We start from the raw sequence: 22,999 nt of genomic DNA, 5'->3' as shown, positions 1-22,999 counted from the left end.
GTAGACCCTCTTTCACTCAGACTCAGCCCCCCCCCCAAAACTCAGCGCCCCCAAACCCCCCCTGAAAAAAACTCAGCCCTCCCACCCCGAATTGAAATCCTGGCTACGGGCCTGCCCCACACTGTTTCTGTAGGAGGTAGAAACTGGCTTCAGGTGGTGTCACTTAAGTAACTTGTCCCTGGCATGTAAAAAGTTAAAATTAGATTCAGTAGGCACCAAGCCCTCTTTTTGTGAATGAAAGGTATGCTTCTGGAATGGTCTCTTTAGGGTCCCCATTTTGATGGGCTGGAAAATGGACCCCTCCTTGAGGCTAGAATGGGAGTTTCTCATTCTTGTAAAACCCTGTGGTTTGGGACAGAGCACCCCAGAACAGCCTTCCTGTTAAGACCGGCTGGGATGAGCAACCAAAAATCAAATACTTTGATTGCCTTTGGGAGTTGGATGCTGGTTCAGGGTAGTCTGTAGAGGAAATCAGTGAAGTTACACTTGTCTTTCAACTATAACCATCAGGTGGATTTAACCCTCCTTTTGCCTGCAGGTCAAATAATGGTCCCTTTATACCATGTTTGTTGTCTGGTATCTTCATTTTGTGGCAGGGGTTCAAATAGCTTGAAGGCATACAACAACAATCATGTTATACTTCATTGGGGTCTCTGCAAGTTAGTGCCAAAGAGAAACAGGCTAAACCAGGGGTCCACAAACTTTTTAAACAGAGGGCCAGGTCACAGTCTCTCAAACTGTTGGTGGGCCAGATTATAATTCGAAAAAAACATGAATGAATTCCTATGCACACTGCACATATTGTATTTATAGTGCCAAAAACATTTTAAAACAATAAATAATTAAAATTAAGAACAATTTAAACAAATATAAACTTATTAGTATTTCAATGGAAAGTGTGGGCCTGCTTTTGTCTGATGAGATAGGATTGTTGTTGTTATTGTGTAGTTTCATACTTAGGTTGACCCTGAGCAAGGGCCAGGTAAATAACCTTGGAGGGCCGCATTCGGCCCTCGGGCCTTAGTTTGATGACCCCTGATGTAAAAGATGAATTCTCCCTATAATGAATCCTAGCCTACCAAAGCAAGCAAATGCCATGACCTGCCAGAGCAGCACTTTTTCTGCAGACATCACACAACATTATTGTGAATTATTGCGTGCTAAATTATGAATTAGATTACATGTTATAGAATGAAGATAACTGTGAATTTAGAGTGGAATACACTTTCATTCTTGTTTACGCTTCCTGCTTCCCACAAGTCTAGGAAAAATTCCAGGTGAAAGCTAGCACTCACATCATCTGATCAACTCCAATTGAGAGTTGGCAGTGCCTTCCTCTTCATTAAGTCTCAAGACAGCATGCAGGACATATATAGATGATTACAAGATTCCCCCTTCTCCTGTACTTGGTAACATCTCACCTACATAAGGTATCATTTTTCTTCATTTTAAAGGAATTATCACAATATGAGTTGAAATTACAGTACTTTTACACTTTTAAGGTGTCCATTCTACCTACCCAACCAGATACATGTCTATTATTTAAGCTCCCTGTATCAACCAAACGAATTTCACTTAGCCCCCCCCCCCAGAACAAGTAAACATGAAGTCCACTCTCACTCTACTTACAAGAGGTCAGAATAGTATAGGAGACTAAAAACAGAATTATTGAACTAAGAAGGGAAGTATTAATTTTTCCAGTAATCTGCCAAGAACAGATATCAACTTGGCCACTCTAAATAAGATTAGAGAAGAAACCAGTGTATACAAGTAAACAAAGTTCATATTACTTATATATTTCTTGCCTAAATTCTTCTGCTAGCACAAGGTAAAGGAGAACCATTAAATCAGTGGGAATCTGTATGCCAAAACTTAAATCGATGTATAGACTCAATTGGCCTAATCCAATTGGGACTAGCATTAAGATGAAGCCCTATTTGAGCATATGTGTGTGTGTGGTAACACAAATAAATTAAGCAATCAAATCAAGATGTGAACTGTCTTCTTGTCTAATTCATATGGAGATAGAATGCAACTGCAGCACAAATGGAGAGCAGATATCTGACATGAACTGCCCTTTTCTAAAATTCATGCTTAATGCAGGGGCAGGAGGAGAAGGCCCAGTGCAAAATGATGGAGAAGAAACAAGGATCAGTGGTGTGGCCTCATATAACTACAATAACTGCCCAAAAACACAGAGGGCTTCTCACTCAGATGGAAAGAAGCCATGGCATCCTGGTAAGAGCTTACAGTACTAGAGCATTGCAACATCTCTTCAGGGGAAAAACATATTGACATATGAATGGCAACATAATTAAATTAGATTACAAACTGCAGTCAAAACAAATGAAAACAAACAAAAAATATCACAAGCTCCAATAGCCATACATTTAATTAAATATATGCTGAACTCAAAACTAATAAAGATAAGTGTCTGTAAAGACATGTCTTTCACAAAAGTCTCATTACAGCAGCCACCAAACCACAAATCTGTGTTCAGGGATTTCTTTGTATTTTAATTAAACATAAAACAACTGTGATGAGATAATCGTAGCAATTTGTACAGACTCATTTTCTACCTTTTAGTTATGTTCTCAGCCAAAAACTGTTAATTGAATACTCCTAGCTGAGCAGTTTAAAATGCATCCTTCTTCCGTAGGCATATTATGTTTTAATTCATGAAAAAAATCAAAAACAAATAAGCCTTAAATTCTCTACCATAGAGTTAAATCACTCACACCACGAGCACTCATGTAGGATAAAAAATATACTAGAAATTGAGATAAACCCATGTAATCTCAGAGATAAAAGCTGCATGAGCTAAGAAGGAATCAGCTCTCAAATGGGGAGGATGAAGTACAAAAAGCAGCAAATTTTTGTCACTAGTAGCATGTGACTCTGAAAATGTGCATGACCTCTGGAGAAACCCCACAGATGCAGACAATGGAGAGTTGCTTCCCAAAGAAACATCAATTTTCTTCTTCCCCATTTCTAATTTCATATGATGAATTAATCAGAAAATGGGGAACTTTAGTGGGTTAAGTACACTACAGTAGAACAAAAAACAGGAATTGAAAATGGTTTAAAAGAAACAAATTGGGGAAATAGATACAAAGATTGTTTTATATACACAGTAGTTAACCCGGAATGTCAGAAGAGATTTGGGGCACTTCTACATGGACCACTTAATGCAGTGGCAGATGAAGAAGGTGATTCCAATGTGGAGCTGATCACGACATGCTGAGAAATTGAATCAAGGCTCGACAGTGCTTGCATGCACCAGAGAAGCTAACTCTCACCCAAGACCAGCAGTATCCCTGGCTTCAGAGGATTTGTTGTTGTTGTTTTTTAACCCCCTTTCCTCCATAATGATCATGTGCAGATCAACTGAGTACTTGTCCCTTCTCCTTTTTCAGTATAAAATATGATATATACCTATTAGGCACTATTTCAGAGTACCTCCTGACTATACTTATCCTGGTTTAAGGCCTCTAATTCATATATGTTTGCACCCTGTGTCATTTAAACATTGTTTTCAAGATGCTGTCAATTCACATTAAGAGGTCAATGTAGATGTACCCTAGAATTAATGACATCAACTTTGACAGGATACAATACACCTACATTTACTTAATAGCTATGAATCTTTAAAACTAAGAGTGGAAATCATGCAATTGTAAGGTCTAGCAGTCTTAGCCAGCCAATGCTGAGGAATGCTATGAGTCGTATTCCAACACCCAGAGGGCCATATGAGTTCTAGGGTGATTCCAGACAGCCCTTTTACCCGGGAGCAATTGTGTTCGTTAAATGCAATTGCTCCCAGGTTAAAGTCCACACACACCTCAGAGAGTGTGTACTTTGCTGGGGGGGGGGGGAGTGGCAAGATGCCCTCGTGGAACCTTCTTGGACAACAGGGAGACAGCCCCCACCCCCTCCCAAAACCCTTTAAAAAGGCTTTAAAAATGAAATAACTTACCCGGCCACCATTAAACTGCTGCTGGAGCTCTCCTGTTACATAGGAATGATGCGCCCAGAGAGGAGGCGGAGGAGGAAAATTGCTCCTCCCCCCTGTCTCCTGGCAAGTCATTCCTATTTTAATTATTACAGGCTTTTAAGGGGTTTTGGGAGGGTGTGGGGGCTGTCTTGGGTTTCTTGGGATCAAGTAGTTGAAGAAACCCAAGACAGCTGTGCAGATGAGCACTGGAAGTAGCGCGGTGCGATCCCGTCCCCATCTACACAGCCCCCACACCTGGAAAGACACGGGTCTTTCCTGCTTTGTGCCGAACGCAGTCGTTTTTATGTGGGGTGTCATTTGGACGCCCCATGTGAAAATGTGGGAACTTGTGCTCCTAAGAGACTGTCTGGGATGGGCCCCTAGTAAAGAATAAAATAGTTTTCAAGAATAAAATGGTTTTCAAGAATAAAATAAGACCAAGTAGGAGGTTGAAAGCATCCTGATTTTCCAGCTGACACTAGGTTGCCCAACACTATTATATGCAAGCCACACCTTTAATTATTTCAAGTCACTCAGTATTGTTCTACACTGGGGATTCCTAGTGATTTTCTCTCATGCACATTAAAACCATCTTCCCAATTTGACCTCCCCCACATCTGTTGAATGACAATGCCCACCATTCCTAGTCAGCATGTCCAATGGCTCTCCTGGCTGGGGCCAATAGTTAGTCCAACCTATGTGGAGAACAAATACGTGTTGTAACAGTATATATATATAAAGAATAATAAAACAGAGGTCTGTAAAGCTCCCTGAGATCACTCCTGCAGTCCATCAAATATTTAGAGGGCAACACTATACCCTCTGTGAATGTGCCCAATACTTCATGTAAACATTGTTCAATATAAGTTGTCCATACTTTGATATCAATTGTAACAATTATAAGATATCAATTCTATATTAGTGTGACAAAAGGGTGGCAGATACAGCCTAGGAGGTCCGCTGACAATTCATATAGCTTGCACACAGAGGTGAGGGATAGTAACCACATTTTGAGAAAAAGAGGCTCTCCCATGTTCAAATACTATGTCCCCAGTTGTTCAGACATAATAAATATAGTTATCATTATAGTTTTCAGAGACTCCACATAATTTTGTGAATTTCTGAATACAAAATGTAACATAGCAAACAGGAAATGAATTACCAAGTACTCTATGCTAATGTATATATAGATAGCAACAACAGATCATTGAAACAGTATTTAGAAGATAAAATGTATTGTGAAAAAAATAATCTCACACTAAGAATTGCACAAAAATATGGGTGGCAAAACCTCTATTTTATATGTTCAAAAGACATATGCAGTATATTTTAAGAAAAAATATCTATGGAACTACACTAATGTGTAAGCAGTGCCTGCTTTGTTGCTAATTAGGAGAAATAAATGATTATGCAACTACAGAGATAATATCTGAAAAGGGAATTAATATGTGGCCTGTGACACATAAAATAATATGATTGTACCTAAAATGAGCAATTACATTTAACATTACTTCCTCCAGTGCATAATTATACAAGAAGATATAAACCCTGGATGTAAAGCAGATGATTACTCATTTATATGAACAAGCTAGAAAAAAGTTATTACAGTATTGCGTAAGATGTCATCATTTTTTCATTTATGTAAAATATTCCAAGTATGTACAAACCGTTTCAAGAGTCTGATCATTTAGGAGGAAAAAGACAACCATCTCTTGGATTTAGCTATGCTACTTATGTACTTTGGTGTTAATAAGAAAGATAAGAAGTTTCATCCCTTGAATGTGTGTGTGTGTGTGTGTGTGTATGAACCATATGTTTTTATTTACTTCAATTTTACCCCACTTTTCTTACCCAAGGGGACTAATGGCAGCTTACAACTCTGGTTTGGTGCCACTGGGCAGCTACCCTGTCTTCCCAACCCACATGTTGCAGTAGTCTCTGGCCACAACACAGGCCCTATCTGTTCTCTGTCACATGCTGTGATGTCAGCCAGGGCAACTGGGGGGTCCTCTTCTCCCCTCCATTCCCAGTGCACCCCATCACCCTGGACAACAGAGAACAGGTGGGATCCATGTCACAGCTGAAGACCAATATAACATTGAGGGCATGTGGGAAGGGAGCTGCCATCTCATGTTCCTAGACTACCTGAACCCAGGGAATACAGGATGGCAGTGAGGCATTTGTGACCTCTTTCCAGTCATGTCCTCAGAGGCAGAATTTGAACTTTCCTGATTTTGACTAACACAGGCCTAAACCCATCAGGGTTTGGTCACCAAAGAGTGAAGGAATGAGCGCTGATGTGGCCATAGATTCTGTTCAGTTAAGTGTTAGGACAGAATTTAATTTGCAGGGATGCTTCTTAGAGGAGGGGATGTTGTTTTATTTATTTTTTACCTTTGTATGCTTTTAAATAATTTTATGTTTTTAAAAACATGATATTCAAATGTAATGATTATAACTATGGTTTAGAATTATATGGTTTTAGCTTACTCTTTTGTGAGCTGCCTTGGATCCTAATCTACAAGAAAGGTGACATATAAATAGAAGAAATAAATAAATAATGATGCTTTTATGACCATTTAAGAACTCAGAGAAAATGCCCCCCCCCCCCGCCAAACACTGCAGAAGAAATTAAAAATAACAAATGCATCAATTCTCATAGTCTGCAAAGAAAAAAACCCATAAATCCACAAAAGGAATTTTGCAAAAAGGTTAATAAAATTACATCTTTCAATTTCCTATGAAAAGTTTTCATTGGAGCCCCTGTCTTCAAAATATCGATGTCTTACCTTTGCTACCTTTCCCATGGCACTTAACTAAAATAACTGGAAAGGCAGCAAACATAGTGGGAACACTAGCTTGCAGCATAAAAGTTCGAGTCCCTTTTGTGACTAGAATAAAGCCTAAAATATTTAGTCAAAAGCCCAAAAATCTGGGTCAATGAGAGTACTTTACCATAACACTTAGTAGAGACTCCATATTTTACTCCATAACATGTAGCTTGGCTTTTAAAATGCATAGCTGCTGGTTAAAACAACTTTTTTTGGAGGTTGTGTAGTGAAATGAGAGAGTATAGTCCTTCCTGGAAGAATCTAAAAGAAGCACCCATCTCTCCATTATGGTGTCACTTTTGGCCTGTTTAAATACCTGGGTGGGAAAATGGAGGCAGTGGCCAGGGGTGGCTACCCCCTGAGAAGGCCTTAGTGTTTTCCCCAATAGATAGTCTTCTCTTTCATTTAAAGTCATCCAGTTACTGATAGACTATAAATTCCACTAACACCAACCAGTAGAATGAGTTATGAGTGATGAAAATTACAATCCAAGAACAGATAGAAGTCAACTTGTCTGCTTCAGAGTGCTCAGGGGATTACGTCAATTAAAAGAGAATCCATCAGAACAAACAAAGGATTCATTATTTGAATTTTGAGTTAAGAGCCTATGCATGAAAGAAAATTGTACAGCAAAAAATTATACTTTACGTTCCAACTTAGAAACAAACAAAAAAAGCAGACATCCCTGTGAAGAAGATCTACGGCAAGCTGAAATAGATCTGTGTCTCCACAGTCTACAGTAAAAACATAGAAACTGAAATACAAAATCCTGGATACTAAGCAACACAATCTTTTATACTATCAAGAGAAATAATCAAGGGCCATGTATAATAAACATTTTAATATTTTGCAGGCCATTTGTTCCTTCAATCAAGATGTTCATTTGCAATATGATTGTAATATATGATTTAACAATTGGTGTAATTTTTTTAAAAGTACTTTGGAAAAATGTTTGCTAGTACAGTTAAATATTAAACAAGAGTAAACATTACAAAACATATTGTATCAGTTCTACCCATCCCCACCTCCGAAAAAGTTGTTTTAACCAGCTATGCATTTTAAAGACCAAGTTACATGTTACAGAGTAAAATATGACTGCTCTTGGGTGGATGTTTAAAAAAGAAAAGAAATAAGGCTATTATGGGAGGGTGGATTTTTTAAAAGAGAAAACAAATATGGCTAGCATGGGAATGAGATCAATTTTTTGCAGCAGAAATTTTGGGAGGGAGGGCTTTCTTCATTTCACAACATGTATTTCCCAACATGTTGTATTTCCCAGTCAAAAACATTCCCTTAAGGCAGTGGTTCTCAACCTTCCGCAAGCCGTAACCCTTTAATATTGTTCCTCATGTTGTGGTGACCCCCAACCATAAAATTATTGTTGAAGGCTTTCATGGCCGGAATCATTGGGTTGTTGTAGGTTTTTTCAGGCTACATGGCCATGAATACCTCTAGAACATGGCCATATACAAATAATATAAACCGTATAAAAGCAATAAAACAATTAAAACCAGAGATTACATCCACCAAAAAATTAAAGCATATTCATGTTACAACATAGCTAAAGACCAATTCCAATATTTGCCAACAACAAGATTACTTTTATACTTAAAATAAATATCTAAGGTGGCAGTAATAAAAAAATGGACTCTTAATTTGGAATCCTAGTACTAGTTTCAGAATATATTGTAGTTACAGAATTGCAGTTTTAATACTGATAGGATGCTATTTTGTTATTAGCTACCTGAGTCCATCAGTTTTAAATTGTACATATGTACAGGTAATGGAAAGCAATTTCCAGAGTTAGAAATTTGACTTAAATGTCTTGAATACCTTATACACTGCATGGTAAATCTCATCACTTATTTCTTGAAGTATAATTAGGAACACCTTTCTTGAATAGATGAGATTTTGAGCCCGTGGGCTTCTAAAAAGGAACAGTAGCATATTTCTATTCAGGCATATTTAAACAAGCAATTTCTTAGTGAAGTGTCTTAGATGGAGATTTTTTTTTATACATTGAAGAATTATTTGATACAGTGATACATAATCCATCTTCAATGCTGGAATGATTGCCCTTCTATTATGTGTGAACTCTCAAAATGTTATTGTGTTATTTAAGCATTCTAAACTGCTCGCTTTAGTTAACTGGTGAGGAAAATAAATAATATTTGGACTGGTCATGGACAAACTCTCATCTCTTCAGAATATAAATCAGTAGGCATATGGAATCATGCATATGGAAACATGCATCGACCTTACTAATTACTGAGTAAGAGGGGATTTGAGCAAATCACATTTAATATAATGCAGAAGGTGCTCTAAGACTAAATAAACATACTTCAGTATGCATATAAGACTAGATTTTATCACCAATATTGTACCATTTAAATATTGGTGTAGGATCACACCTTACAATATTGTGCCCTACTGCCTTACAGTTCACATTATACTAGGTGCCTCCTCTGCATGCAATACCCAATACATACTGGTCTGAATACAGATGGTGGAATCAATGGCTATAAAATAATTGTTTGAATAGAAGGATGTAAAGATGTGAAACCAAAGTGAACTATTTTCTCTGACTAGAATCAGGCTGTTTGATAAAAATTACCAAACTATCTGAAAGAGTTGTGCCGAATGTATTAAAAGAATGAGACATGTTCTGGTTAATTTAAGGAGACTAGCTTTCAGCAGGTCTAGGTGCTTACACATGCATTGATTTGGACTCTGATCCTAAACACATTAACATGGAGTGTTCAGTCCTGGTTATAAACATTGTTCCCTTTTAAGTAGAAGTTATGCAGTCTAAGACAGAGTGTGCTCTGCAGGAAACTGAATATCTTATGACATGGTTATGCTAGTCTCATGGACACAACACAAGACTACTGGAGGCACACAAACTACTTAAATATTTAAGTTCATGGTTTACAGACACAGTGATTTAGATGGTACTTGAATTACGTGCATCACATTTATCACGGATCTTATGAAAATGTTGGCAACAGGACAAGCACCATAAGCTTACAGTCTTTTTTTAATAAGAAAAGTACCACAGTCACAATGAATATCTCCATAGCACATGCACAGTACTGAAGAGAACAGGACAATGCTATATAAAATATTTGTTTCTTCAGAGAAGATTATTTATATTTCTTTAACAATACCTCTATCCTAGTCTATATCTAAAAAAAAAAAACAGAATTATGTACAATCTTGCAAAAAAATTTCAATAAACACAAATTAAAACATGAAATCCAGCAGACCACTAAGCTTGGGCAAAAAGCTGTGTTTTCATTTGGCACTGAAAGGAAGACAACGTCACTTCCAATTGGGCTTTTATGGGGAAGGAATCCCATAATCAGCATTCTGTAGCCAAGATGTGATATTCAACTTGCCCTCTCTTGGCAGATTACACAAAATGTCAAGGAGAATGTAGAACTGTGTCTAGAAGAAAGATTATGACTGCCCTTCTAAATACAAATGATGAAGGAGATATTCAACTCTCCCAAGGGTTTTAGGGAGTGAGGGGCTGCCAAAGAGAAATCCCTCTTGCACAGCAATACTTTATGAATCTCTGGAAGAAGTATAAGAAGTTTACAGACAAGATTATAGAAGGAAAGGCAGTTTTTAAGATAACGTCTTCACGCTGTGTAGGATTTTACAGATCAAACTCAGAACTTTGTACTGCATACACATCAAGCCAAATGCATCAGAAATGAAGGAAAATTGGTAACAGGAGGAATATATCCCATCATGTTTAAAACCAACTGAAATTTCTGAACAATGTTTCAAATTACTATTTACATCAGCTCCACTCTGCATAGCCAATGGTTAAGAGATGGCAAAAGCATCTGACAGACAGGAGAACAAAGAAAACCAACATAAATGATAAAAATAGGGAACATAAATAATAATCCCAAAGAACTGCAAATGTTTTTTGTGTCTTATATAAATACAAGTGGAAAAATAGAAATAAATCTCTATATAATTAAAGTATTTTGTTTGTTTGATCCACAGAGGGTCCTACATGGCCTGATTGATCTGCATCAAACACAACACATATACCATTCATTAGCCAACTTAATCGAGTTTGAGCTAAAAAGAAGCACCCTGTTTTGAGCCAAGTGCTATCCGAAATGAACAAAATATGCATGTAGCACTCTGAAGCAATCACCAGAGGGCAGTATACAGAGAGGATTGGCTACTGACCTATAGGTATGCATGCAATATTCAAATTCAACCACAAGAGGGAAATATATAGATAGAAAGGATTAGCTACCAGCTGGCAAAATGTAATATTCTAGAAAAGATACAGCATGACACTAAACAGGAGACAAAAAAACCACACCCCTTAAGACCACAATTGGAACATCCACACCATAATGAAGTAAACAGTTTCCTGAAGATTTATATTTTGGAAGAGATGTGTGTGTGCCTGAACCTTGCTTTGAGTTAGGGAGACTGTGACATCCAAGAAAAAGGCCAGAGTTTGTGTTATTTAGATGTCTGGGTGATGAAAAAAAAAGTCCAGCACAAGGCACCCTGAAAGCCATGGCCAACACATCTTCACCAGTCAAGGAAGCAATCCATGTTTCGAAACATATTGTAAAAGAGGAGGTGATGACAAAAAATCCACTGCAGCTGAAAGAATGTGACTCAAGTTCAAAAGAGGGTGACCTGCTCAAAGCAACAATTTAAGATTGTATTTAAAAGTGGATTGTTTGCACCTTACTCTGAGGCTGAGAGTGTGGCTCTACATCAAGACAGCATAACTCACTCAAAACAAGCATTTATTAATAACAAGCTTATGTACCCAGTGTTGTCTGGGTATGTATTTTCTAATGCTTTTTAATAGAAATACTCATTGTTGACTTTACAATTTTATAAATGGTCTCATTTTTTAGTTTTTTATATTGATACATCCAAACATTTAACAGGATTTTGCAATACAGACCTTATCTTGCCATACATTGTTCCAAGTGTCACTTTGTAATATTATTGCTTTATATATTCCTTGGATGTGTATACCACCACCACCAACACCACCCCATTTCCCCTCTCCCACCTAGAATAGCAATTCTGAATGATATCATTGCATTGATTTAACCATGTAGAAGACCTGGTTCAAAGTTCTATACCTATCATTTCCATCTGTTTTGTTGATTAAAATATATCATTTCCTATTCCAGACTTGTTTTGTGTAACTGTTCAGATACTTGTTTTTCCTTTGATTAATAAAAATCATTAGTAATGAATATTATTTTAAAATAAGCAAATGCATTTCTGAGCATACATCTATTTAAACCTATTTCAGTGATGGGTTTTTCAGTGTGAAGCATAGTTTCACATCGGGTGTAATATAATATTATGATTCACTTGTTTAGGATTGGTTATCTTCTAAAATGAATGCATAGTAGGAATCCAAACTTTTCAAAACTGAAATTACATCACAAATTGTTACCACTCAGTACTATGAGTTGCTGAAATTAAAATATGTCAGAACTTGGAAATATATGTGAATAAGAGTCAGTCCTAGATATCCACATACTCTTCATCCACAGCTTGAAAATATTTCCCAAAAAATATATCCTAAAAGCAAATACTAATTTTAAATAAATGTGTTATTGTATGCAATGAGACTTGAGCGTCCATAGACACTGATATCTATGGAAGTCCTGAAACCAAACCCTAGCAAATACCAAGAGGATTTTGTATAATGTTGCTATATACATGCAAATGCATATTTCTTTCATGACATATATATTAAAAACTCTACTATGCGAACCAATATAACATAAATTTTTTCAGGATTTTCTCAACATTAGCACCTGAATTAGAATCACTAATACTGTTGTCTTGAAAGCCTCAATCTCAAAGCTTTTTTACTTTAAATATCCAGAACACAAACTACACGCAAATGTCTCTAATTCTCTTCAACAAAGATCCTTACTAAATAAAAGGGTGGGTGAGGAAACACCATCCAACTCTCTATAGTTTCAAGGAACAACAAGATGAGCAAAGGTAATAAAACTATACTTTAGCTCAAATGTATATCAAATTAACAATGCAATTAAATTAACATGTAAAGAGAAAAATGAAACAAAATATCCTTTGACGGCTATTTTGGGAGATGATTAATGTTTCCTTGCTAATGCTATATCCAGGGAAGAAAACCTCAAATGCTTTTAAATCAAACATTACAAAACCATTCCAAACATGAGATAACCTCTGTAACACAGCCTCAAGCTTTCTGCTCTCTTTTTCTTCACCATTTCAGCACTAAGAGAAAAAGAAGAAGAAAAATCAAACTTTTTTTATCTCTGAAGGAAATACTAGTTGAACAGACACAGTGATTTTTAAAACATACATATATGCTAAGAAAATAAATTTAATCTTGAACTAGCAGGCACTCATTCCATTACTACACCAGTTTAACATTCATGAAGATATTATAACATTTACTATATTTTCTAGTTCATATGCCACAAGTCAGAACTTTTGACCATAGGCATTTTATATTATCCTCCTATCTTGAAAAATAAAAGAGATTTGTGCCAGAAGGTTTTCAACACACACAAAAATATAAATCAGTAATCTTGTATCCTTGACCTCAAGTTGGGGTTTGTTTGACTTAGGAACTCAATTCAGTTTTTCATGCATATGCATGAAAGCCAAAATCAAAGTTTAAGCACTGAGCAGGGGATTGGACCCTGCACAGCTTTATGGTTCTAATCTTAACTTTCCAAATCACTCACTTAGAAATCACTAGGGATGCAAGCCTATACTTATCTGTAAGTGACTGACTTCTGAGATATATCCCCAACACAGACTTCTCTGAAGTAATTACTTCTATGCAGATATATAAACGACTGTACTTCATGCTAATATTTTGTTTGTTCATTTTTAAATGAAAAGATTAAATACCAAAGTCCAGAGTTTCCTTTGTGTGAAATAGTAGAGTGACAGCTATGAGGTTTGAACCATTTCCCAACTGCAGGATACAAATTATATCTAGTACACTATGAATTGAGCTGTCTACAATTTACATATGTATTCAAATAATGTCTTAAAAGCAAAGGTACAGTGGAATGTAACCAAGATACACACTATTCTGTTCTACTGGCATTCCTTTACACGGAGGTAGAATTCCAAGATATAGCCATGTTAATCTGGAATATCAGTATTGAAAGGGATCTTGTAGCACCTTAGAGACTAAGAGAATGAAGTTGGTAGCATAAGGTTTCGTAGACTACATCTTAGTCTATGAAAGCTCATGCTACTAATGTCATTCTTCTGGTCTCTAAGGTGATACAAGATCTTTTGGCATAGTGGCATACCTTTAGTAGTTCAAACCACAGACAAGATCACTTTTCTTAAATTAGTGATCACACCAAGTAGAGAAAACTGTACAAGAAGAAATGTGCCAAGGAGGGAAGGAGAACACAGAAAGATGAGAAAGGAAGATTCTTCATGTGCCATCAAATATCCCTTCCCAGAATTATCCAAAAGCCACTTGAGAGTTTTACAATGTGAATCAATCAACAACGTAACTGTCAGGGCCACTCGGGAGTGAGTCCTGCACAGGACAAGATTCACAATGCCCCTCTGGTTAATCTTTTTCAAACTGGGAAGACTTCAGTGTGCTAGGATTTAGCAAAGAGATATTACAGTCCCTTTCTCTTCTGTTGAGTTATTAACATTTATTTTCTACTGTGTTGCTGTCGTTGGTTTTTCAGTTTGGTGTTGTTTGTCTGTTTTGCCTTTTTGTGGTATTGTGAGTTCTTTTTTGTTTTGCTGTACATGTTCCTGGAGATTTTTGTCTCCTGTGATACCGGAAGCACTAGTGACAATTAGAGATTAGGTGCATTCCAAAGAACAATGCTATATATGGCACATTGAGGTCCTTATGCAAAATATACACGAAAATCTGAGAAGCTGCATATTTCTGTTTACACCGATCCATGAGGCAGTTACAAGTTTACATAGAACACAGAAATCTGCCATATAGTGAGCCAGAGTCCAGTATAGATGACACTGACTGGCAGAAGCTCTACAAAGTTTTAAGTATGAGTCTTTCCTACCCCACCTGAAAGTGTTAGGAATTGAATCTGGGTCCTCCTTTGTGAAAACATTTGGAATGGAAAAAATATTCAAAAATATTTTAAAATTGCCCCAAAACTTGCTTTTAACTTTGACAAAAAGGTTTTACAACTTGAAACTTATTCTATGCAAAATATTTCATATGGATGCAGGAAACTGCAATTCCTGTGCAAGGAGCAGTGTTTTCTTCATGTAAAATGCTGTAATGGTTTAATGGAGTAATATTAATACCTGTTCAGAAAATACTGTCTTATGTATAGGGGAAAAAAGACTGAACTACGTAGAAAACATTATTTTTGCTTGGAAAATATTTCAATGCAGAAATATTAATTCCTGTACAGAAAATTTGTTTTCTGCACAAAAACAGACTGCAAATGGGTATTTGTTTTTTTATAAATTTTGCATATATTTTTCATAGAAAATAGCATTTTCTGTACAGAAAACAGCAAAATTATTTTCCAAGCAGAAAATGCCATTTCCTAAGCAGAAAATCTGTATTCTCAACAAAACTACTGCATGTAATTTTATTTTGCATACAATAAGTCTCAAACTTCATATTTTTAATGTACTTTCTTGAATCAGGAAAGAATGCTGAAATTAATTATTGCTAACTCCAAGAAAAAACATAGTGAAGAATTACAACCCCTAAAAAACAACCTGAGCTTCATCCTATTTGAAAAGCTGTTTACTCCAGTGAAGTAAGAGATCCCTTGAGAATGGGAAACAGTATTAAGAATGTTGGATCTTGAGCTTTCAAGTGGATAGTCAGATTAGAAAAATGTTCTAAAGCAGTGCTACTCAAAATGTTAGTCCTTGGACTGGTGCCAGTTCCCAATATATTGTCTATAGAATCCTGGCAACATTCCAAGCAAGAAAGAAACCATTGGAATCAATGGGCACAAATATAATTCTGGTCCTTGGTACATAGGAAAACAGTAGCTGCAGATCCCCCACACCAAATAGCCTGAGAAGCATCTAGAGTCCCAAAACATCAAATTAAGAGTGTGTAGTTTAGTTTATTGGCTGTATCTTGCATTCATGCTGCGGCAAAAAGAAAATAACAAGCAACTCGTTCAGCTAGGTTTCTAAATCTTATAGACTTTTTATAACTTGACACTTAGTTGTTGATCTAATGAGCATTACGATCACCCTAGCATTTGCAAAGTGAATTCATTATTCAACTTTACTTATCCTTTAAAAGAAAGCAATGTAGCTTTTCCTCTCATGAAAGATTAGTCTAAGAGACTATGAGTCAGTGACTTGCCAGGACCGTTCAAGATAGAGGTGAATTCTGGACTTACCATAATGACAACCATGCTTCATTTGGGAAAGATATATTTTCATCAACAAAGATTCATATTTCATTTCATTTATATGAGACGTGACATTGATTCTAAAGCTAAAACAGTCAACATGGGAAGATGTACCAGTAATTACTAATGAAAATGCCTTATCTCCTCACTTTCTACATTATGAGTCAAAATATCTGTTTCAGCAGCATGCAAACATAGCTTGACCAGTTACATGTCACATGATGTCCAAAAAGCATGATGATACAATACACAACTGGACAGAGTAATTTAGTTTTTTTGAGTGCACAGTAACTAGCAGACAGTAATTAGAAATGTCTGCAAAAGGTTTCCTTTGGAATAAAATAGAACTGCATCCCAGGTAAATGTTTTAAAGGCACCCCACCCCACCCCAAATTTTAATACAGACTGAGTATCCATTATCCGGAATCTGAAAAACTGAAATACTCCAAAGTCCAAAATGTCCACATTGGGGACTGTGGTAATGGCACCTTTACTTTCTCATACACAAACTTTGCCTTATGCACATTTAAAAAAATAAATGTATAAAATTACCTCCATGCTATGCATATAAGATTAAGATATCACATTGTGTACATATACATGACTACAGGTATTCCAAAATCAAAGAATAAAAAAATTAAAAATCTGAAATACAAAATACTTCTGGTTCCAAGCATTTCAGATAAGGCATACTCAACATGTACTATTAGCAAAGGGAAAATATATATCCAAACATAAACTTCTTGCTTGTATCTTTGACGTAGATCAATGTACTTCCCAAACTACTCCCTAATGTTTTAAAAAATTAGCCCTTACTTTTAAGCATACGTAACCACTTCATTGGTTACATATGAGGCTTCACTAACCATAGTCCCAAGTAAAGCAAGTAATACACACAGGCATAATCTTCTATGTGTACCTACTCAGAAGTAAGTTTCACTGGGCTTGATAGGGCTTACTCTCTCGTAAAAATGCTTAGAATGAAAGCGTCAGTCTCCTACCATGATGTACAAGTCGGTACAGGAGGATGGTCTTCGTGATGATGCAATTAAGGTTGGGATGAAATCGCATTTCTACCCATGTTGATCAGCAAGTGACACTGAATGGAAGGCCATGGGATGATGCTCTATGTCACTTAAAAGAAAGCCTGACTGAATAAAGTAAGGTTTACTTCATAGTAAACATGGACAGAATAGTGCTTTGGAAGCACAGTTGAAAGTATAATTTTTCCAGCATATAAAATACTGAAAGTGACTTTTTTGTCAGGAGATGCAAGCAACTTATTATTCTACAAATATGGTTATCTCGTCTTATGTATGACAATATTGTAAGAGTATTCAATAATGTTGATTTTGAACAGTAACATACTACTGGATGACTTCACACTAAGGGAATAAGACAACATGTTATGTTGTAGAACTCCAAAGGAATTATATTATACACCTAAGCAGAATTACAAATGAGAGGCATTATTTCACAGTATAAGGAGTACTACAAAAGAGTTTCAGATCAATAAGCTTATCCTTTAGAATATAAAACAAACACAGAGGATCTCTCTGTCTTGCACACAAATGTGTTTTTTTAATATATCTTGAATATATTACCTGAAAATATATCCCGCTTTGTTCAGTGGAGGTTATTCCCAAATCTCCACACATAAAATTGAAGCTTTGGTCTAAGCACTATTCACAGACTTACCTAGACATACTTCCCACCTTTTCATGTTACACTATAATTAGTTCCCCTGAATATTAACGCATGACACAATAATAATTAAATACTGTGTTCAGTGATATAATGTAACAGAAAGCTTTTAAAATATTTCAACAATACTTTGAGACATTAATTGACATCAGAATGGTGGAATTACTTGATTTAGACTTTAATTAGGAACCCATGTTTGGGAATCTGCACCTACTCCGGTAATTTCCACAGTGAGAAGCTGGTCTTTATATGGTTAATGAGGGAGTTTTCCAAATGTACAGTCTAGTGACTGAAAATATTTGAGTTCACTGCAAAGCTTCTGTCTTGACTCTAAAGGCAAGAACACAAAGACTCTTTCTTAGAGCAATACAAAATGTAACCACAGGCTGACGCTCTTTCTACAAGAATAATGAGACATTCTCCATAGAGAACGCAGATCAGTTTGCTTTCCTTGAATCAGTTCAGTTTAATACGCAACTAGGCAGACAGAAAATTACAAACAGAACTCCCTGTTTGAAAAGCACTTCAATACTCCTGTTTGCTGAAATCCCGAGCAGCAGAAAATATAACCAGTCGAACTGAACTTCTGGATGCAATTCACCTTCACTAGAGAATGCCAATGGATTTTAATGAGTTTTCTCCAAAATAATAAGGCTGTAAGCTTGAGCAACTACATTCGCAATACTTTCAGAAAATAAAGTCTTTAAAAGATGTGCTTGACCTTAGATATTTGAGCAGCTCAGAGGTCAAAAAGTAGTTGGGTCTTACAATTTCAGGTGGGCTTTGGCATAAGAATGCTCCATACATCACACTTGACAAGAGACTGTTGTGAGAACAGATGCAGGCTCAAATAATAATAATAATAATAATAATAATAATAATAGAACATAAGGAGCCCCATGTTTGAGAAATGAACAACGAATCCCCATACCATGCCCAGCCCAGTACTAAATTGTCCTTCTGATGCACTTTATCCCATCCTCCAGTGGAGATTAATCCCATTGTGCTTCCCACTTGAGTCTCCCATTGGATACACTACTCTTTTTACCTATCTCACCCTGGGGTTTTACAATTTTATTCTCTGCATTAGACCCAGCCCACTGTGTTCAATGCTATTATCATTTTATTTTTTGTGTTTATTTTATTGCATTATTTTGTTATTGTTGCATTTTATTTGATGTTATTGGATGTTATTATTTGTTTGTATGCATTATTGTAATTTCCAGGCTCGGCCTCATGTTAGCCACCCGAGTTCCCTTGGCGAGATGGTGGCAGGGTATAAATAAAGTTTATTATTATTTATTATTATGTTTCAGATCTTCAACCCTGAAGATCAAACCTACCCAAGAGCCATATCTATTACACAAATTGCTTTTTTAGTCACACAGATTCATCTAGAGTTGCCTATTCTGCCATTAAGACACTCTGAGGCTGGGTGATATCAAAATTTGTCTCATCTTTTCCAGCATCACCCACAGATACACACACTGATCTAGACTGAACAGCAGAAGTGGAAACACTCCAGAGAAACCAAGAGATGGCTTCCTAGCATGCACAGGCATTTGTAGTACAGGCAGGATATAGAATACAATCGCAAGTTTCTCTAAGAAGATTGCTAAAGGGATGTGTAACGCATTAAGGACTGAAAAATCCAGCTCAGAACAGGCTAAGCTCATAGGGCTGCCTTAGTTGGCAGCAAGACTTGTTCTTGAACTATTGCATTCAGCATTAAACAACCTTTCCTTGCTCCCCATCCTGTCCCTTTCTCCTCTCCCCTGCCCCATACAAAGGACACGCTTATCATGTGCTGGAAGGGTTTCTTTAGAAATGCAAGTGAGGTCACCTCTTTTTTGCTCCTTCTCTCGCAACCAGAAAGGCAACTTTCAACGGAAGCCAACAGAAACCCACCCAAGTTGGAAAATCCCTCTCTCTGTTTCTGATAGATCTTGCAGGACTCCTCGGGGAGAAAAGAAACAGATTTGGTTTGCTCTCACAATAAAACGCAAGAAAGACATGTACCCTGCAATCTGTAATGTGCAGGAGAGAAAAAAGGCTTAAAACAGGACCATTTTTTTCACATTAATATCTAGAGGGGTGTTTTTTTGGTGAGGGATCAAGATAGTGAAGCCAGCAAGATTTAGCACTGATTGTACGCATACTAATGTGAATGTAAAACGGCAACAGTGAAGTGATTTTTGGACTCTCAATGCAAAATGTCGTGGCACCTGATCCTAAGTGCACTTCCTTGGAAGTAAAAACAAAAACATTAATCTCAGGGAGACTTCTCCCAAATGTTTGCATATTAAACAAGAGCTTCAAAAGGATAAGATCTGAAAGCACGCAGACACATCACACATGTCCACTCAAAAAGATATACAACACATATGTCTATATATCTAACGTTAGGGAAATATGTGTCCCCTGCTCCTCTATATGCATGTGAAGGAATGTCCCTCCATATATATGTGTGTGTGTGTGTGTGTGTGTATGTATATATATATAGAACAAATGATATAATATGATATGATCTAATGTAATATATTAAGATCTGAAAAGAAGAAATGGAAAAGCAGGAGGCATGCACCCCCTAAAATATGTGAGATATCTATCTATCTATCTATCTATCTATCTATGTACCCCCTAAAATATGTGAGGGGAGCCCCCGGTGGCACAGCAAGTTAAAGCAGTGAACTGCTAAACTTGTTGATCGAAAGGTCGGCAGTTTGAATGCAGGAAGCAGGGGTGAGCTCCTGCTGTTAACCCCAGCTTCTGCCAACCTAGCAGTTCAAAAACATGCAAATGTGAATAGATCAGTAGTACTTTCTGCTCTGGTGAGAAAGTAACAGCGCTTCATGCAGTCATGCTGACCACATGACCTTGGAGGTGCCTAGGGACAATGCCGGCTCTTCAGCTTAGAAATGGAGATGAGCACCACCTCCCCCCCTCCCCCCACACACACCCAGAGTTAGACACGAACATTTACCTTTTATATGTATCTATCTCTCACATATTTTAGGGGGTGCATACAAGCATATATAATTGGAGTGGGTATGTGCCTGTCTCTCCTCCTCCATATGCATATGAAAGTATATACACACCCATGGATTGATAATATGAAAGAAAACATCTGAAAGTAAGAAGTGGAAGAGCTGGGACATACACACCCCATGGTATGCTCCTGTCCCCTTCCTCTCTCTATATATATATATATGAAGGAATGCTCCGAAAAACACCCCAATCCCCTGTAGCTTTACTCTGGAAGCCCCCCTTGCACTCCAAGGGTTTGCAACAGGCAGAGAGAGAGAGAGAGAGAGAGAGAGGAGAGAAGAGAGAAAGAGAGAGAGAGAAGAGAGGGGGAGAGAAAAGAGAGATAAAGAGGAAAGATAGGTGGAGAGAGGAGAGAGGGAAAGGAGAGTGGAAGAGCGCAGAGAGAGAAGAGAGGGGGACAGGGGGGAGAGGGTAGCTGGAGGGTAGAGGAGGGTAGAGGAGAGTGGGAGAGTGGAGAGGGGGAGGGAGAGGAGAAAGGAGAGAGGGGGAGAGGGGAGAGGGGGAGGGAGAGGGGAAAGAGGGAGAGAGAGGGGAGTGATAGAGAAGGAGAAGTAGGAGAGAGGGAGAGTGAAGAGAGGGGAGGGAGGGAGGAGAAAGGAGAGAGAGGGGAGGGGGAGAGGAGGGGGTGGGAGAGGGGAGAGGGGGAGAAAGAGGAAAGAGAGAGGAGAGAGGGAGAGTGAAGAGAGGAGAGGGAGGGAGGGAGAGAAGAGAAAGGAGAGAGGGGGAGAGAGAGGGAGGGAGAGGGGAGAGAGGGGAGGGAGTGGGAGGGAGGGGAGAGGAGAGGAAAGAGAGATGAGAGAGAGATAAGAGAGGGAGGGAGAGAAGAGAAAGGAGAGAGAGGGGAGGGAGGGGAGGGAGGGGGAGGGAGAGGGGAGAGAAGAGGAAAGAGAGAGAAGAGAGGGAGAAGAGAGGGGGAGAGAGAGGAGAGAGAGGAGAGGGGGAGAAAGAGAGAGAGAGGGAGACAAGAAAGGGGGAGAGATGAGAGCTTGAGAGTGTGCGGAGAGAGGGGGGAGAGGGAGGAAGAGGGGTGAGAAGATAGAGGAGAGAGGGAGAAAGAGAGAGGAAAGAGAGAGGGGGGGAAGAGGGAGAGAGAGGAAAGAGAGTGGGAAGGGGGAGAGAGAGGGCGGAGGCTGAGACGGCGGACGGCATTTGGAGGGGGATCGCGCGCACACACATTACAAACATGACCCCTCATTCTCCTCTAACACAACCTCCTCCCCCCCCTCCCAAAAAAAAAACAAACCCCAACTCCATTGAGATCTCAGGTTAGAAAGCGCGAGGGAGAAAGAGGCAAAGGTAGGGCAGCCGGGCGGAGGAGAGAGAGAGGCGCTCGGGGAAGAACGGCGGTTGGGTTCCGAGGGAGCGGCAGTTCCTCAGCCGGGAGGTGGGAAGGGAGAAAGCGAAGGCAAGGCGCCTCTTTCCCCGACCTGCACGCGTGGCTCACCTGGGCGCAGGCAAAGGGCCCCGAGGAGGAGCCATAGCCGCAGGAGACCCGTCAGGAGCGGAGAGCGGCGGCAGCAGGAGGCGGTGGTGGCGGCGGCGGCAGAGGGGGTCTCCATCCCGCCTCCCCGCAAAGGCAGACAGCGGCTTCGGAAAAAGAAGAAGACGAAGAAGACTCGGAGGAGGAGGAAGAGACGGGACTCTCTCTCTCTCTCTCTCTTCACCCGCTTTCCCTTCCCGACACTCCCTTTCCCCCGTTCGTTCCTTCTTTCCTCCTCAACTCAACAGCAGTGCCGTAACTTTCCCAGCCTGTCTCTCTGAGCGAAGGGAAGCCGAAGTTGGGAGGCTCCGTCGCGGTGTCGGCGGCGAGGGCGCCCAGCTCCGACTGCGGGGAAGCAGGTGGCTCTTCCCCTCTGGCAGCCTAGCGGCGCTCCAGGACCGAGAGCGGCGAGAGGAGGCGGGGCCAAGCCTCGGAGGACACGCCCCCTCGGCGCGCAGACCACGCCTCCTCCTCCTCCTTATCCCCGGTGAGGGTAATTTTCTGATACTATCTCCGAGAGAAAGAG

At 38.7% G+C, this 22,999-nt stretch overlaps 1 protein-coding gene across 1 annotated transcript in view; it reads right to left on the bottom strand.

The window, feature by feature from the left end:
- Window positions 1-22,879, bottom strand: part of ALCAM (activated leukocyte cell adhesion molecule) — a 185,830-nt gene extending 162,951 nt beyond the window's left edge. The window contains exon 1 of the mRNA XM_060770681.2: window positions 22,438-22,879. Within this exon, the coding sequence (XP_060626664.2) occupies window positions 22,438-22,552 (115 nt within the window). The 5' untranslated portion in view covers window positions 22,553-22,879. The remainder of the gene's footprint in view (window positions 1-22,437) is intronic.
- Between the last annotated feature and the right edge of the window lie 120 nt (window positions 22,880-22,999).

Source organism: Anolis sagrei, chromosome 3, assembly GCF_037176765.1.
Source record: "Anolis sagrei isolate rAnoSag1 chromosome 3, rAnoSag1.mat, whole genome shotgun sequence".
Taxonomy (NCBI): Eukaryota; Metazoa; Chordata; class Lepidosauria; order Squamata; family Dactyloidae; genus Anolis; species Anolis sagrei.
Note: the sequence above shows the minus strand (reverse complement) of the source record. Positions and strands in the feature narration are given on the sequence as shown.